Source organism: Nanorana parkeri, unplaced genomic scaffold, assembly GCF_000935625.1.
Source record: "Nanorana parkeri isolate BGI_ZX_2015 unplaced genomic scaffold, ASM93562v1 scaffold2692, whole genome shotgun sequence".
Lineage (NCBI taxonomy): Eukaryota > Metazoa > Chordata > Amphibia > Anura > Dicroglossidae > Nanorana > Nanorana parkeri.
This window is the reverse complement of record NW_017308960.1, coordinates 48737-64293: the sequence shown is the minus strand read 5'-3', so window position 1 is coordinate 64293 and position 15557 is coordinate 48737. Positions and strand designations below refer to the sequence as shown.

At 46.9% G+C, this 15557-nt stretch overlaps 1 protein-coding gene across 1 annotated transcript in view; it reads left to right on the top strand.

Moving 5' to 3' along the window:
* Positions 1-14692, top strand: part of EFNB3 (ephrin B3) — a 67039-nt gene extending 52347 nt beyond the window's left edge. The window contains exons 7-8 of the mRNA XM_018574039.1: positions 11085-11183; positions 14089-14692. Of these exons, the coding sequence (XP_018429541.1) occupies positions 11085-11183; positions 14089-14477 (488 nt within the window). The 3' untranslated portion in view covers positions 14478-14692. The remainder of the gene's footprint in view (positions 1-11084; positions 11184-14088) is intronic.
* The last annotated feature ends 865 nt before the right edge of the window (positions 14693-15557 follow it).

Below are 15557 nucleotides of genomic sequence, written 5' to 3'. Positions count from 1 at the left end.
TCGACATCGATGTCGTGAGATCCGCTCCGGCGTCTCAGTATACCGCGAGCTGTAGCTCGCGGTATACTGAGACGTCAATCTCTTTTCCTGCAGCCCCTGTTATCAATGAACAGGAATTCTCTATACTGAGTGTTCCTGTTCATTCATAACATTAGGACAGAGTATGTTTAGTATATCCACAATCATGAATGAACAGGAAGGGATGTAGATCACTTCCCATTCATTCATAATTGGGGATATAGAAAAACATACCATGTCCTCAATTATTTACAAACACTCAGCAATCACTGATCACTGACTGCTTGTACCCGCTCTCCATCCTGTTTAATGGCATCCTTACATCAAAATGGCAGCAGTGGAGTGCTTCCTGTTATAGACAGGAATTGCATCCCTTCTGCCACACCTCCTGACATCACTTCCTGTTTGATCGCTATAAAGCTGTAAGGTTCCAGAGAGAGAGGACTCAGTTGTTTCAGAGCTATCCACAGTGTGTTCCAGTTGCTAGCCGTGTGATTCCTTTACCCGACCTTTGCTTCATTTATTGAGTTTGATCCTTTGCTTTGCTGCCTGCTTTGACCTTATGCTCGTTTGACTATGATTATTGGATTTACCCTTTTGTACCACGTATTTGGAATCTGTTTAATCTCCAGAGTACGCTATCCCAAGGTGGGTGCCCCTGCTTTTGGGCTCTGCCTATCCAATTACTGACAGATAATGATGCCACTCTGGTGCACATCCATCATTGGTCCTGACGTTAAACCTAACCTCTGAACCTGACCCTTAACCTTGACCTAATTCTTATGCCCAGCTCTTAATCGAAAGAAAACCGCAATAGCTAAGCCTTAGTGTGAGCTGGATTCCAACAAGTTAACCCTTAAAGGAGAACTATGAGATGAGTGCTTTTCACTCACCTCATAGTTCTAGCCGACCTGTGACAATGAGACTGTCACAGGTCGGCTCAGTAGATCGGGAGGTGAGCGAACACATACCGGCGTTCGCTCACCTCTCGATCCTGTCACGGCTCACTGCCGTGGCAGGGGAGGGGCTGGATTCCCCGCTCCGATCCGCCAGCGCTGACTGGCGGAACGGACGGGGAGGGTACAGCTGGCTCTGCCTCTAGATAGGCAGAGCCAGCTGTCAGTCACGCAGCTGGGCGGATCCCGGCACAATTGTCGGGATCCGCTTCAGCTGCGGCATCTCAATATACGGAGCCTAGGGTGACGGGAGGACGCTAGTTTGTGTCCTCCCGTTACCCTAAGGAGAACTATGGGGAAAAGCCCTGACCCCATAGTTCTCCTTTTAAAGATCCTATTATGGGTTGGACCCTAAAATCTAATCCTTAGGCCTAACCTATCCCCTAAACCTGACCTTTAACTTTGACCTAATTCTTAAACCCAACCCTTACTCTAAAGAAACCTCTAAATCTAAGCCTTAGTATATGCTGAACCCCAAAAACCTAAACCTTAAAGTGATATTAAAGCCTCCTTTTTGAAAAATATTTCCTACAAGGAGACCCACCTTTGCATAGACACACACAGCCCTATTGCAGGCCACGCCCCTTCTCTCTTTGATTGATGGCAGAAGGAGCCTATGGCTCCTCTGCCATCAGTATCCTCCCCCCACAACCCGGAAGTTCGGGGAACGGAGGATCGATTCGGGACCGGCGGCGGGGACGAGCGTCGCTGACAGGTAAGTGTGGAGGAGACTGGTGGTCAGTCACGCAGCTGGGCGGATCCCGGCACAATTGTCAGGATCCGCTTCAGCTGCGGCATCTCAGTATACTGAGCCTAGGGAGACGGGAGGACGCAAGTTTGTGTCCTCCTGTTACCCTAAGGAGAACTATGGGGAAAAGCCCTAACCCCATAGTTCTCCTTTAAATCTAATTGAACTTCTAAACCTGACGGGTAAAATCTTAAGTCTGATCCTTATTCTAAAGATACTCTTCAACCTAAACCTTAATATGAGTTAACCTAACCGTAAACTCGAACCTTACCTTTAACCTTCACGGACTTCTTAAACCAAAATCTTCATCTAAAGACTCCACAAAACCTAACTCTTAATGTGAGTTTAACTGTCAAATGTAGCCCTCAAACCTAACTCCTAAACCTGACCTTGCCCAAACCCTTAAATCTGACAGTTATTCTAAAGATACCTTTAAAGCTAACCCCCTAATATGAGTTAGACACTAAAACCTAACCTTAAAGTCACCCCTAAACCTGACCTTTAACCTTGACCTAACCCTTAAATCTGAATGTTATTCTAAAGATACCTTCATATCTAACCCTTAATATGAGTTAGACACTAAAACCTAACCTTAAAGTCTAGCTTAACCCCTAAACCTGACCTTTAACCTTGACTTAATTCACAGTCCTGACTTTTAATGAAAAGATACCCATAAACCTAAGCCTAAGGGTGCATTCATACCAAAATCGGAAGGAAATCACAAGTCAACTGAGGGTCCGTTGACTTGGAATTGTACCTTCTGATTTCCTCCCGTTGCATTGCGATATACGTTTTTCAAGGGATGCTAATGGGTAATGAAAAATGAATGGGTGTGAAAGGGGCTACACAAGAATTCTAAGATTTAGAGTTGAAGCTTGTCAGTCGTATCCCCTTACATTCACCTTTCTATTGGCCAGTGGGAGGTCCATCACTTTAATGTAATGAATAGTGAGTATGGTGCACTCCTAACAGTTTCTCATCCTTCCACGGAAGTGCTGCAAAGATTCACCATGAATGGTGCCATTGTTCTTATTCCAGAAATTATAGAGATCGCCAGTACATCATGTTCTCATGTTTTGGAGCTCTACCCAGCTTCTTCCTCAGGCCAACACTGACAAAATGTAAACACTCCAACCTCCATTGAACAGTGCCAGAAACCAATTAGATGAATCTCCACTCCAACCACAAACCTTCTTCCAGTCCATGTAAACAAACAAATACTGAATACAAGGATGGCCTAATTCCTGGCGTTCCCATCTAAACAAGTAGACAACGCAGGCCCGGGCTGCCCATACACAGCCCACAGCAAGGACGGGGGAATCACCCTGCTGGACGATTGTATTTTATGGTATTGAATACCAGAATAGCGCTTGCAGCTGATTCGCTGGTTTGGATACCTGTTCTGTTATTGGAGTTCATGGACCTAATGATGTTTTTTTTCCCCAAACTGTACGGCAAACGGATTCTTGTGATCAAGTTCGTTGTTTTGTTGTGAGGTCTCTGCTGCCCCTCGTATGTCGGATCGGTGCCTTTGACAACGCCTTAGAAAATGACCTGTGGTCTCCCCAAGGTCAATAAGCGCATATTAATAGGTGCACACAAACGTCGATACGACATGGGCAGTACCCACGTATCTTGCAGGGTTTCCCACTCCTCAAAGGGTAGTAGAAGGTGTCATCCGTGATGATGGAATTACTTATGTGGTAACTCCCACATATTTGTTTCCTTGAAGGCTTAACCTGCATGCCTGTGTATTGGGTCAGCTTTGAATAACAGGGCTAAAGGGTGAAGAGTTTGGAGAAGGCCGGAGAAGTGAACAATCTAGCACAACATAGCAGATTTGGAAACATTCTCCAATTCAGTTCACTTTCCGGTTCAGCTATTTTGGCCTAGATTGTTCACTTCTCCTCCCTTCTCCAAACTCTTCACCCTTCAGTGAATATCCCGGTAAGTGTGACCTGATGGACCTGTTTGTTTTGTATACTTGTAGTGGATTTTGTGTTATCGTGCATGTAGAGAGTAATCGGCTTGAAGAATATAAAGATTTCCCAGTTGAGGTCTTGTGTGCATATCCAGAGTTCTACACCAATGGAAACGAGCAGGTTTTTGATGGTTGCAGGGTTCCCGTGTATTTATCTCCCATGCTGTTGAAGCACATGGCTAAGTAACCATTCAGGATTACAACATTTCTCGAACATCTCAGATATTTTATTCCATTGATCATTTTCAGAGCAAATTATGGAGTAGGTTAATCTTAAAAATGCATTTAGGTACCTTAACTATTAACAACAATGTATGTTATTTGTGTATCACTCGGCTGTAGATCCTCCAATCATCTCTGAATTGGTGCTGACACTGTCCTTCCTTCTGGAGGGGGGCTAGTTTTGTTCCCCATGGTCCCTGTGTGTGTTGTAAAGTAGTCACCGCTCCAAGCTCCCCCCCGGGATGGACTAAAATCTCAATACAAATTAGTAAACTAAACATGAGATTCTAGTCCATCACAGGAACAGGCTTGGAGCTGTGACTACTTTGTGTCAGCACCAATTCAGAGATGATTGGAGGATCTACAGCCGAGTGATACACAAATAAGATACATTGTTGTTAATAGTTAGGGGACTTGAATTTATTTTTATGTATTCAACTCCTGATTTTAGTGGCAGAAGGAGTTAAAGGAGAACTATGAGGTGAGTGAAAACCACTCAACCTCATAGTTCGAGCCGACATGTGACAATGAAACTGTCACACGTCGGCTCAATGGATCGGGAAGTGAGCGAACACATACCGGCGATCTGCTCACTTCCCGATCATCTCCCTGCAGAGAGCGGTGACTGTCACTCACGGCTCCCCACAGGGATTTCCCCCTTCCCCACTCCAATCCTCCAGCGCTGACTGGAGGGATGGACAGAGGAGGGGGCGGGCACAGCTGGCTCTGCTTTTAGATAGGCAGAGTCAGCTGTCAATCAGCCAGCTGGGTGGATCTCGACAGTATTGTCGGGATCCGTCCCGCCTGCAGCGCTCTTTTGGGTCATGGGAGGACACAGTTTATGTCCTCCCATGTCCCTGTAACACACTTGCGCTGTCATTAATTGTTAACGGCACCCCAAATGCAGCCAGTAAAACGCACATTTTTGCCTGTGCGTGGATACGCATCAAACTCGCACAAAAACATGGTAAAAAAACGCGGGATTGCAGTTGAAAATTCTGCATGAGCTACTTTGCTGCGTGTGCCATGTATGAGGTAGCCCAGTGAAATGAATGGGCTGAAACGCGACAAAGGCAGCAAAACTGCGCACAAACGAGCGTGAACGCGATGTGCGCGAATGCAATGCCAAGGTGTGAATGGGGCCTTACACAGAAATTCGTAGCTGTGAAATACGCAATTTTTATGGTAACGTGTGTAGCGTTCCGAGTGTCCACAAATGGTTAAATATTCTTTTGTTTCCGGCCCCACTGGGGACATTTTTCTATTACTTCCTATTTTGTGACATGGGTTACAAAACAAACAGTGATTCACATTATGAGTTACATCACAAACAGGGCGACACAAATATTGTTTTTGGTGATCTTGAATGCATTTTTTTTTTTTTAAATGTAATTCATGTATTTTTTATGAATTTTTTTAAATTTATTGAATTAATGAATGTTTTTAATTTAATTTATATTTTTTATTTTTGAATGAACATATTTTTTATGCAATCCATAGACAAAAATATAAGAATACATTTTTCTACTTTGACCAGGGTTAGTTTATTTAAAAATAGTAAAACTAGTGTTACTCTAGATATGTTGTACACATTTCTAATGTAATTTGTCTTGTTTAAAGTTACACTAAAATGCTGAATTGTGGTAACACAGCATTGCAAATGTATTTACAAATGAATAAAGCCTTTTTTTTGGTATTGTTTGTCAAAGACGGTGGGAGGACGTGTGAGGGTCTGTAGGAGATAGGTGCGGGAAGAAGGGGTATGGGGGAGTGTGAATTACGGGAGATAGAGATGAAAGAGTGTTAAACTTATTTGATAATTAAGAAGCAGTAAAGTGGATAAGAGGGAAAATGACGTATATTTAAGTTGATATGTAGAAGCTGGAAAGAGGAATTTACAGACGGATGTATGTTTTATATACCGTGTTGAGTGGATCAATGTCGAAAAAAATGTATTGAAAAAGTTTTTAAAAAAATATTCTTAAAAAAATAAAATAATTAATGACCAAAAATAAATAAAAATTAAACGTTTAAATAATAATTGTTATAGCAATAGGAATAAAGAATTAAAAAAAAGCATCAAAATAATGGGAGAAGTGGAAGAAGGACTTAAATAGTGCTGATAAGGGTAAAGTAAGGCTTTATAAGGGGTTAAATACACATTTTATTTAAAAAACCAAACACTTTTTTGTTCTTTTTAATTTGTTGGGTTATAAAAAATAGAAATAAAAAAAAAAGCAGCAAAAGAATAGCTAAGGGAAGAAAAGGAGTTAATTAAGGCTGATTAGGGTAAACTAAGGGTTTATGAGGGGTTAAATAGGAACACATTTATTTTTAAAAAAACAACTTTTGTTTGTTCTTTTTAATTTTTTTCGGTTATAAAAATAGAAAAAAAAAATCAACAGCAAAAGAATAGCTAAAGGGCGAAGAGAAAGAAGGAGTTAATTAGGGCTAATTAGGGTAAACTAAGGGGTTATGAGGGGTTAAATAGGAACACATTTATTATTTTTTAAAACAACTTTTGTTTGTTCTTTTTAATTTGTTGGGTTATAAAAATAGAAATTAAAAAAAAAAATTACAGCAAAATAACAGCTAAGGGGAGAAGAGAAAGAAGGAGTTAATTAGGGCTGATAGGGGTCAAGTAAGGGTTTATAAGGGGGAAAAAAATAGAAATAAAATAGAAAAAAAAATCATCAGCAAAATAATAGCTATGGGGAAAAGAGGAAGGAGGCATTCATTGGGGCTGATTAGGGTAAGGTAAGGGTTTATAAGAGGTTTAAAGGAAACACATTTTAATTTAAACCTTTTTTTTTAAATTTGTTGGGTTATAAAAATAGATATAAACCAAAATAATCAGCATCAAAATAACAGCTAGGGGGGGAAGAGGAAGAAAGAGTGAATTAAGGCTGATTTGGGTAAACTAAGGGTGCCCACACACCTTACGATTATCGTACGATAATCGCGGGAAATCCCGCGATCGTACGATGTTCGTAAGGTGTGTGGAAGCCGTGCGACCTCTACTACTGTACGGTCGCACGACTTTAAACTTACGGACATGTTCGAAAACCCGCCGAGCATCGTACGATGTTCGGCGGGTTTGTGGCATGTCCGTACGATAACAGCCGCACGGGCCGGTGTGCGCAAGCGCACACTGCCCGTTCGGCATTGCGGTCATCGGAAGCCCGTCCCTCAGGGGGCGTGGCTTGCGATCATCGCAAGTACGATCTGCCTATGCAACATAGGCAGATCGTACGTTTTTTTAAGTACCTTACAACCATCGCAAGACAAAAGTCTTGCGATGGTTGTAAGGTGTGTGCCCAGCCTAAGGGTGTATGAGGGGTTATAGGAACACATTTTAATTAACATTTTATTTTTTTTATTTTGTGGGTTTCTGTAACTGGCATCATATGCAGATGGTCCTTTTATTTGACTATCATAGAGTCAGGAATTCCGGCAAATACAGGGGCGGGGGTGCAGCATTGGGGCAGAAGGACACGGCGTACAATATGCGTCCTGTGTACTTCGATGAAGTTTTTGTGGGCCTGTGTACCACATCCAATGTCCTCAACTGGGCAAAAGTCTTCACCAACCACATCCAAACTGACCCGTGAGTACCCCAGGGCCCTGAGTGTATTACATCTGACCTCCGTCCTTCCCTTCAGTCTCATATCTAACCTCCGTCCTCCCCTTCAGTCTTATATCAGACCTCCGTCCTCCCCTTCAGACTTATATCAGACCTCCGTCCTCCCCTTCAGACTTATATCAGACCTCCGTCCTCCCCTTCAGACTTATATCAGACCTCCGTCCTCCCCTTCAGACTTATATCAGACCTCCGTCCTCCCCTTCAGACTTATATCAGACCTCCGTCCTCCCCTTCAGACTTATATCAGACCTCCGTCCTCCCCTTCAGACTTATATCAGACCTCCGTCCTCCCCTTCAGACTTATATCAGACCTCCGTCCTCCCCTTCAGACTTATATCAGACCTCCGTCCTCCCCTTCAGACTTATATCAGACCTCCGTCCTCCCCTTCAGACTTATATCAGACCTCCGTCCTCCCCTTCAGACTTATATCAGACCTCCGTCCTCCCCTTCAGACTTATATCAGACCTCCGTCCTCCCCTTCAGACTTATATCAGACCTCCGTCCTCCCCTTCAGACTTATATCAGACCTCCGTCCTCCCCTTCAGACTTATATCAGACCTCCGTCCTCCCCTTCAGACTTATATCAGACCTCCGTCCTCCCCTTCAGACTTATATCAGACCTCCGTCCTCCCCTTCAGACTTATATCAGACCTCCGTCCTCCCCTTCAGACTTATATCAGACCTCCGTCCTCCCCTTCAGACTTATATCAGACCTCCGTCCTCCCCTTCAGACTTATATCAGACCTCCGTCCTCCCCTTCAGACTTATATCAGACCTCCGTCCTCCCCTTCAGACTTATATCAGACCTCCGTCCTCCCCTTCAGACTTATATCAGACCTCCGTCCTCCCCTTCAGACTTATATCAGACCTCCGTCCTCCCCTTCAGACTTATATCAGACCTCCGTCCTCCCCTTCAGACTTATATCAGACCTCCGTCCTCCCCTTCAGACTTATATCAGACCTCCGTCCTCCCCTTCAGACTTATATCAGACCTCCGTCCTCCCCTTCAGACTTATATCAGACCTCCGTCCTCCCCTTCAGACTTATATCAGACCTCCGTCCTCCCCTTCAGACTTATATCAGACCTCCGTCCTCCCCTTCAGACTTATATCAGACCTCCGTCCTCCCCTTCAGACTTATATCAGACCTCCGTCCTCCCCTTCAGACTTATATCAGACCTCCGTCCTCCCCTTCAGACTTATATCAGACCTCCGTCCTCCCCTTCAGACTTATATCAGACCTCCGTCCTCCCCTTCAGACTTATATCAGACCTCCGTCCTCCCCTTCAGACTTATATCAGACCTCCGTCCTCCCCTTCAGTCTTATATCTGACCTCCGGCCCTCCCTTTAGTCTTTTATCTGATCTCCGGCCTCACCTTCAGTCTTGCACAGTCCTACCGTCTCCTCTCCTCTCATGAGAATGTTTGGTCTTGGTTAGCCGAACCCACTTGTAGCAGATGGGAGAGGGATCACGGGGATCTCATTCGGATGCTCTGGAGACGTCCATCATTGAATAGATATTGGCGCTCTGTGACTAATACGATTATATTTCAACTAACCGTCCCCATGGAGTGTCTGGGCCTCACGGGTGACCTGCTCACAGATGGGGCCACCAGGTCAGCTGTTCCAGGATAGAAGGTTGACTCTCGGGGATTGGAGGTCTGAAGATCCTTCTTCTCTGAAGGAATAGATGCCGCATATGAAGAACGCATTGAACATGGAACACTTGATTTTTTAGGAGGCTTGCATTCCATTGTGATTCTTTTTGTCTACGGTGATCACCGAACCCAAAACCCTTTCTTCCCCTTTGGGACCCCCGAGGTTTTTGCGCTGGTGTTGGTTATAGTCTGTTTGGTCCTTCACCACCTTGCAAAGCTGTGCCAGAGGTGACGTGTAAGAGACGTGAGATGCGCACTTTATATCCGGTCATCGTGTTATTGGCCTCGTGTCGTTCAATAAAGAAGCTTCTTGATTTAGAACAAAATGGCTTCCTAATGATGTCACTGCACGCTATGAGCTGCTTCTCGTAATGTGCAGTAGAAGCTGCCGCAAGTCAGATAGATCCCGCCCCTTTTCCTGGCTGGAGGACATCCATGAGGGCCCATGCACACCGATAGCGATGCGTTCCAGAGCGGTAGCTGCAGGAACGCACAGGAGTCGCTCACAGAGCTCCCCCCTTCCTTCTGGGACGGGAAGAGGCGGGACGGTGCATGTCACCGCAGCCACGCCCAGTGCGATCGGACGCGCAGCAAAATGGGGGGGGGAGGGTCGTGGCTGAGGTGCCATTGACTTCAATGCACCGCCACGCCCCCTACTGCCCTAGAACGAAGGGGGAAGTTTTGTGAGCGATTGCTGTGCGTTCCAGCAGCTGCCGCTCTGGAATGCACCGCAATTGGTGTGAATGGGCCCTGAGGCATTGCAAGTCTCTTACAGCCACAGGCATGACTCCCAGAGGCAGATGTATGATGGGGTTTGTAGTTAAAGCACAGCTGGAGGGCCGAAGCTGCCCGCCCCAGGTCTAGAGCATGCTGATGAGGGGGAAGGGAGGAATCATAGAAGGTAAAACAGAAGTAAGTTAAACCCCGGCTTTAACCAGTGGCGTCACAAGGGGGGTGTGGCCCACATCCGGTGCCACCATTGGAGGGGTGACACCAAAATGACTGACAGACACCCCCTATGAAAAGTCGGGCACTCAGTCATGGACCTAGAGCCCGACAGTGTCAGGAGACACTGTCCTCTTTCTGCTGGCCACCATCGCCAAGATGGCCACCGGCAGGCCTCAATAAGATGACCGCGCATGTGCGATGACATCACGGCAGGGTGTCGCCTGGTCTCCCCTCCTGGGGACACCCGGCCTCGGGGCGCCCATGGCTTTAACTATACGTTTTTTTTAATCGTGGGGAATGTCTAAGACTCCTGGCAGGTTTTTTTTGCAATCCCAATGGGGAGATTTTCCTTCACTTCCTGTCCTGGACACAGAATAGAATGTGATAGGAAACCCCCCAAAAAAGCTTTTTGCTGCCACACTCACCTTCTCTCCACATTTGCCCCACACAGAACTTAATTTCTACAACTAGATGTCCTCAGTCTTCTAGACTGAATGATGGCCAGCTTGATTCAGCCCACTTCCTCTGAGCCCGAACTGCCATGGGCCCGTCCCCAGCCTATGACTGGACAGTGAACTGACAGCACTGTGATGAGCTCATCTTTCTGTCACTCTGCTGTCTCCTCCTCTCAGCATTGCTTCTTGCCAGTACTAGAACTGATTGACTGCTTGTGCTGCTTCTCCCTCTCCCACTCTAAGCTCTGCTGTACACGGGATACCAGGTCAAATTCTGATACCTACACTCTTTGTATTACAAGAAGTACATCTAGTGATGTAATAATGATTACAGAGCTGTGTTCATTTGTGTCTTTTATATCCGCCTGGAGTTTAGCTTTGTGTCCAGCAATGCCTTCAATAAGCCTGTATGTCGTCTTTGCTGCTAACCTCTATAAACTCCTCCCCCTTGCAGGTCCAGATGGAGGGACTCACCCGCGGAGGCCTTCACTAAGAGATAAAGATTCCAACCTTTCTCCGTCTGCACCAAACCCGGACTCCCCAAACTTTGCAGGTACCTTCAGTAGACTGGATGGCGGCTTTTTATGTTGTCTTCATAATGTTAACCCCTTCAGGGCAGCTGTACGTATATAAACAGCGGTAACCTGAATCAGTTATACCAAGATCATGGCTGCTGCAGCATCCCAGCACGCTCTGGTTCCGCTGTCCCCCTTGCAGGCCTGGGATGGGGACCTCCAGTGGCCGATCTCCCCTTTTAATCACCGAAAGCGGAAGTGACTTGTATTAGATCACTTCCAGATTCAGGGTGTCATTTCTCCGGCTGATGTTTCCGGAACAGAAGCTGATGAAGCAGATCTCTGGCTTCATCAGCTTCTTTGGGGTCCATAGGTGACATTAGGGTGTCTAGCAGACCCCTGATGTTTCCATAAAGATGACCTGTCACGTCCTCCCGGCTTCCTGATTGGCCAGGAAGCCGGTTCCATACCGATTAGCTGGGAAGCTGGCTTCTCAACCAATCAGCATTGAGCCCTCCAAACAGCCGGCCCGATGCTGATTGGCTGGGAAAACGGCTGCTTGGCCAATCACCATGGAGCCAGCCAAACACCATGGAGCCGGCTTCCCGGCCAAGCAGGTAGCCGGGCAGGAGGTAATGACCCGCCTCCCGGCTTCCTGATTGGCCGGGAAGCTGACTCCATGCTGACTGGCTGGGAAGCCGGCTTCTCGGCCAATCAGCATGGAGCAGGCCAAACAGCATGGAGTCGGCTTTCCTAGAAATCTAGAACCCAGGCGGCGGGTAATGACATGCTGCCTGGCTTCCCGATTGCCCAGGAAGCCGGCTCCATGCTACTGGAAGTATCGGTATCGGTATTGGTGAGTACCAAAATATAAATATCGGTACTCGATACTGAAAAACGATATTGGTGCATTCCTAGTTACAATACATATGCAACAAATGGGGAGTCATTACAATGCACGGCAGTAGATGGGCAACTGTTACAATGCATGGGCAACAAATGGGCAACTGTTACAATGCATGGGCAACAAATGGGCAATCCTTACAATATGCAAGCAACCATACCCAGAGCGAATGCCATTCGCACGGCATTCCCGACACTAGATGGAGCCGCTGACCTTAGGAAATTCCTGTGCTCCTTGGCTCCATCTATTGGTGGGAATGCCAAGTGTGAAGGGCATTTGTCCAGTGTGTGGAGGGGCATAAGGTTAATAAATAGACCTGAAGTCAATGTTTCCTTCTCACAAGAGCAGGCCTTAGGGTTAGTTCACAACATATGCAGTGCGTTCCGGTCTGAATTCTGGACGGAACGCACTGCATCGCATTGAGGCAGCTCACTTTTTTGCAGGGCTGGAGGGGGCGTGACGGGCCATTGAAGTGAATGGCACCGTAGCCACGCCCTCCGGCCACAATGCGATCGCCTGCACGGGATCGCAAGGCACATTGTGATAGACACATAGATAGATAGACACATTGTGCCTGCAGTCCGGTCCGGTGCGGTCAAAATGCTGCAAGCACTATGTGTCTATCTATCTATGTGTCTATCACAATGTGCCTTGCGATCACGTGCGGTCGATCGCATTGCAGCCAGAGGGCGTGGCTACGGTGCCATTTACTTCAATGGCCCGCCACGCCCCCTCCAGCTCGGCAAAAAAAGTGAGTCGGCCGCAATGCGATGCAGAATCGGACCGGAACGCACTGCATAGGGTGTGAACTAAACCTGAAACATGACCTGCAAGACACCATGAAATGTTCCTCACCAGAACAGCCGAGCACAGAGCTGGTGGTGTGGCAGCTGATGATGGTGGTTAAATAGAGATCAGATGACACATTTCATCCTTGATTTCTTCAAGTCTTCCAGCTGCCACAGAGCGGCAGTTAAATAGCATGATACATATTGTATGAACACAGGACGTATCTGTTTATTATGTGCGAGGATCCTGTAGCTGGACATCAGGAAAGATGCTGTACCGCAGTGAAGTGGGGGCAGGGGAGGGTTAACAGACACTGCAGATAAACATGGGGTAGAAGGAAGTGGGGTGATGGTGGCGCAGCGGTTTGGTACAGCACTGTACTGGGAGTCACTGAGCTGTCACTATGAAAGATCTCCTTTAATAAACTCAGCAATTTGGACAGAAGGGAGACAGCGGGGATGAGAGAGGAGAAACGAGACAACATATTACGTCTGGAAACTCTAGGACGGCTCTGCCCCTCCGCCCCCCGTCCTCCCACCACCCCCAGTGTCTTGCTGATTTAATGCGTTCCGCCACTTAAAGTGCAGATTCGATCTTTTTAATTAGACTTCATTAAAGCTGTTTATTTAAATCCAGCTGATAATGCCTGGAGGCAAGAGAGAGGGAGGGGCGAGTACAATGCAGGACCACCGCCGGGGGTTCTCTGAGACCACACACGTGACACTTCCAGTGTGGAGTCCAGTGTCACCCTGCAGGAGGACAGACTCATAGCTCCCTTCTGTCTGTATCACCCTGCAGGAGGAGGACAGACTCATAGCTCCCTTCTATGTATCACCCTGCAGGAGGAGGACAGACTCATAGCTCCCTTCTGTCTGTATCACCCTGCAGGAGGAGGACAGACTCATAGCTCCCTTCTATGTATCAACTTTCAGGAGTTCACCCTGCAGGAGGAGGACAGACTCATAGCTCCGTTCTGTCTGTATCACTCTGCAGGAAGAGGACAGACTCATAGCTCCCTTCTATGTATCACCCTGCCGGAGGAGGACAGACTCATAGCTCCGTTCTGTCTGTATCACTCTGCAGGAGGAGGACAGACTCATAGCCTCCAAAAAGTGCCCTTTTATTCCATAATGTCAGCATGAGACATGAGATTTGACGTACAATTTATATGTTTTTAGGTTCTATGAAATATGTAAAGTGATATAATTAGCTTACAGTTTAATTCTTTAACTTTGTTTCTTCTTTTCCAGGAGACACATCTGGCAATGCCACCAAGACAGGAGAGAACGGCCCCCTTCCTAATTCCCACGTTCCCCTAGTTGCCGGTGCAGCAGGGGGCGCTGTCCTGCTCCTCTTGGTGTTCGGGGTGGTTGGATGGGCTTGCCACAGACGTCGGCAAGCCAAGCACAGCGACACGCGGCATCCTCCCCTCTCCCTGGGCTCCATTACCTCCCCGAAGAGAGGCGGGGGTAACAACAACGGGCACGAGCCCAGCGACATCATCATGCCACTGAGGCCTTCGGAAGGTGGCGCCTTCTGTCCCCACTACGAGAAGGTCAGCGGGGACTATGGACACCCGGTGTACATTGTACAGGACATGGCCAGCCAGAGCCCCGCCAATATCTATTACAAAGTATGAAAGTCCCGCCATCTGCGACTTCTTCTCCTAGTTTATTTTAATTTTTTTTTTGTTCTTTTTTTTTTTTTTTGTTAATGGAGGCTGGGGGCTCAGAGTAGGAGGGAACGTAGGACATATTGGAAAGTGAACGTTGCCTGGCCAAGCCCCCTTTGTGTGTGCACTTCACGTCCGCACGCCTTCTACGTACTCCCCAAGACGCGGAGTCGATGAAGGGCGCAGGGAGCGGATAGACTTGGGGCTGCTCCAGATCACCATCACCAGTGCGGACCCCCAACACAAACAGCTGACCAGCAAACAGCATCACTTCACCGGTTGGAGGAGGGCATGCAAAAAGTTGCCAAAAAAAAAGTGTCATGTTAAGGCGGCCCTGAAGGTTCGATAGATCAATAGATCCTGGTTTCAGGTTGGATGCTTGCCGGTTGTCACCCTGTGCGCCTCTCGAGTGCCTCACGGCTGTCACAAGGGGTGACAGCCATGCTCTTGCTGTTGGGTTTTTGCCAGCATTCTGCCAGGGCCGGGAAGTTTAGCCGGCAGACCACGGCAACCCAACCAAGGAGAGATTTAAGAAACAGTTGACTTGATCTGCCAGCATCCATCTTAAAATCAATTCGGAGTGGATCTAGCCTTTAATTCCAAGGTGGGGAACAAAGCCAGCAAGCTGCCCCACGGACTGCACCGTGCTCCGGCCAAGAGCGCCTCGAAGGAACGGAAAAAAAAAGTTCGCTGCCATGGAGACAAAATGGCTGCCACTCTGATTTGTGTGGTGTGTGCTTTATTTTTATTTTAATCTTTTAATTTTCTTTTTTTCTTTTTTTTTTTTTTTTTAATCTCCAGCCCAAAGCCTTAAACAATAGCCTATACCATCTCTGCCCCCTTCCCCTACTGATGTTTGCACAAAAGTCAAGTCATGTTCTTTTGAATTTACGACTTCAAACCAAGATTTACCCCTCCTTGACAAGACAGCATTTGATATATTCGTCCCCATCTGCCTTGTGAAAATAGGCAAAGGCGCTCCCCCGCTGACTACGCTTCTCATTCTGAACTGTCGCCGTCGTTGTCCTGTGTCACCGTTACTCACCG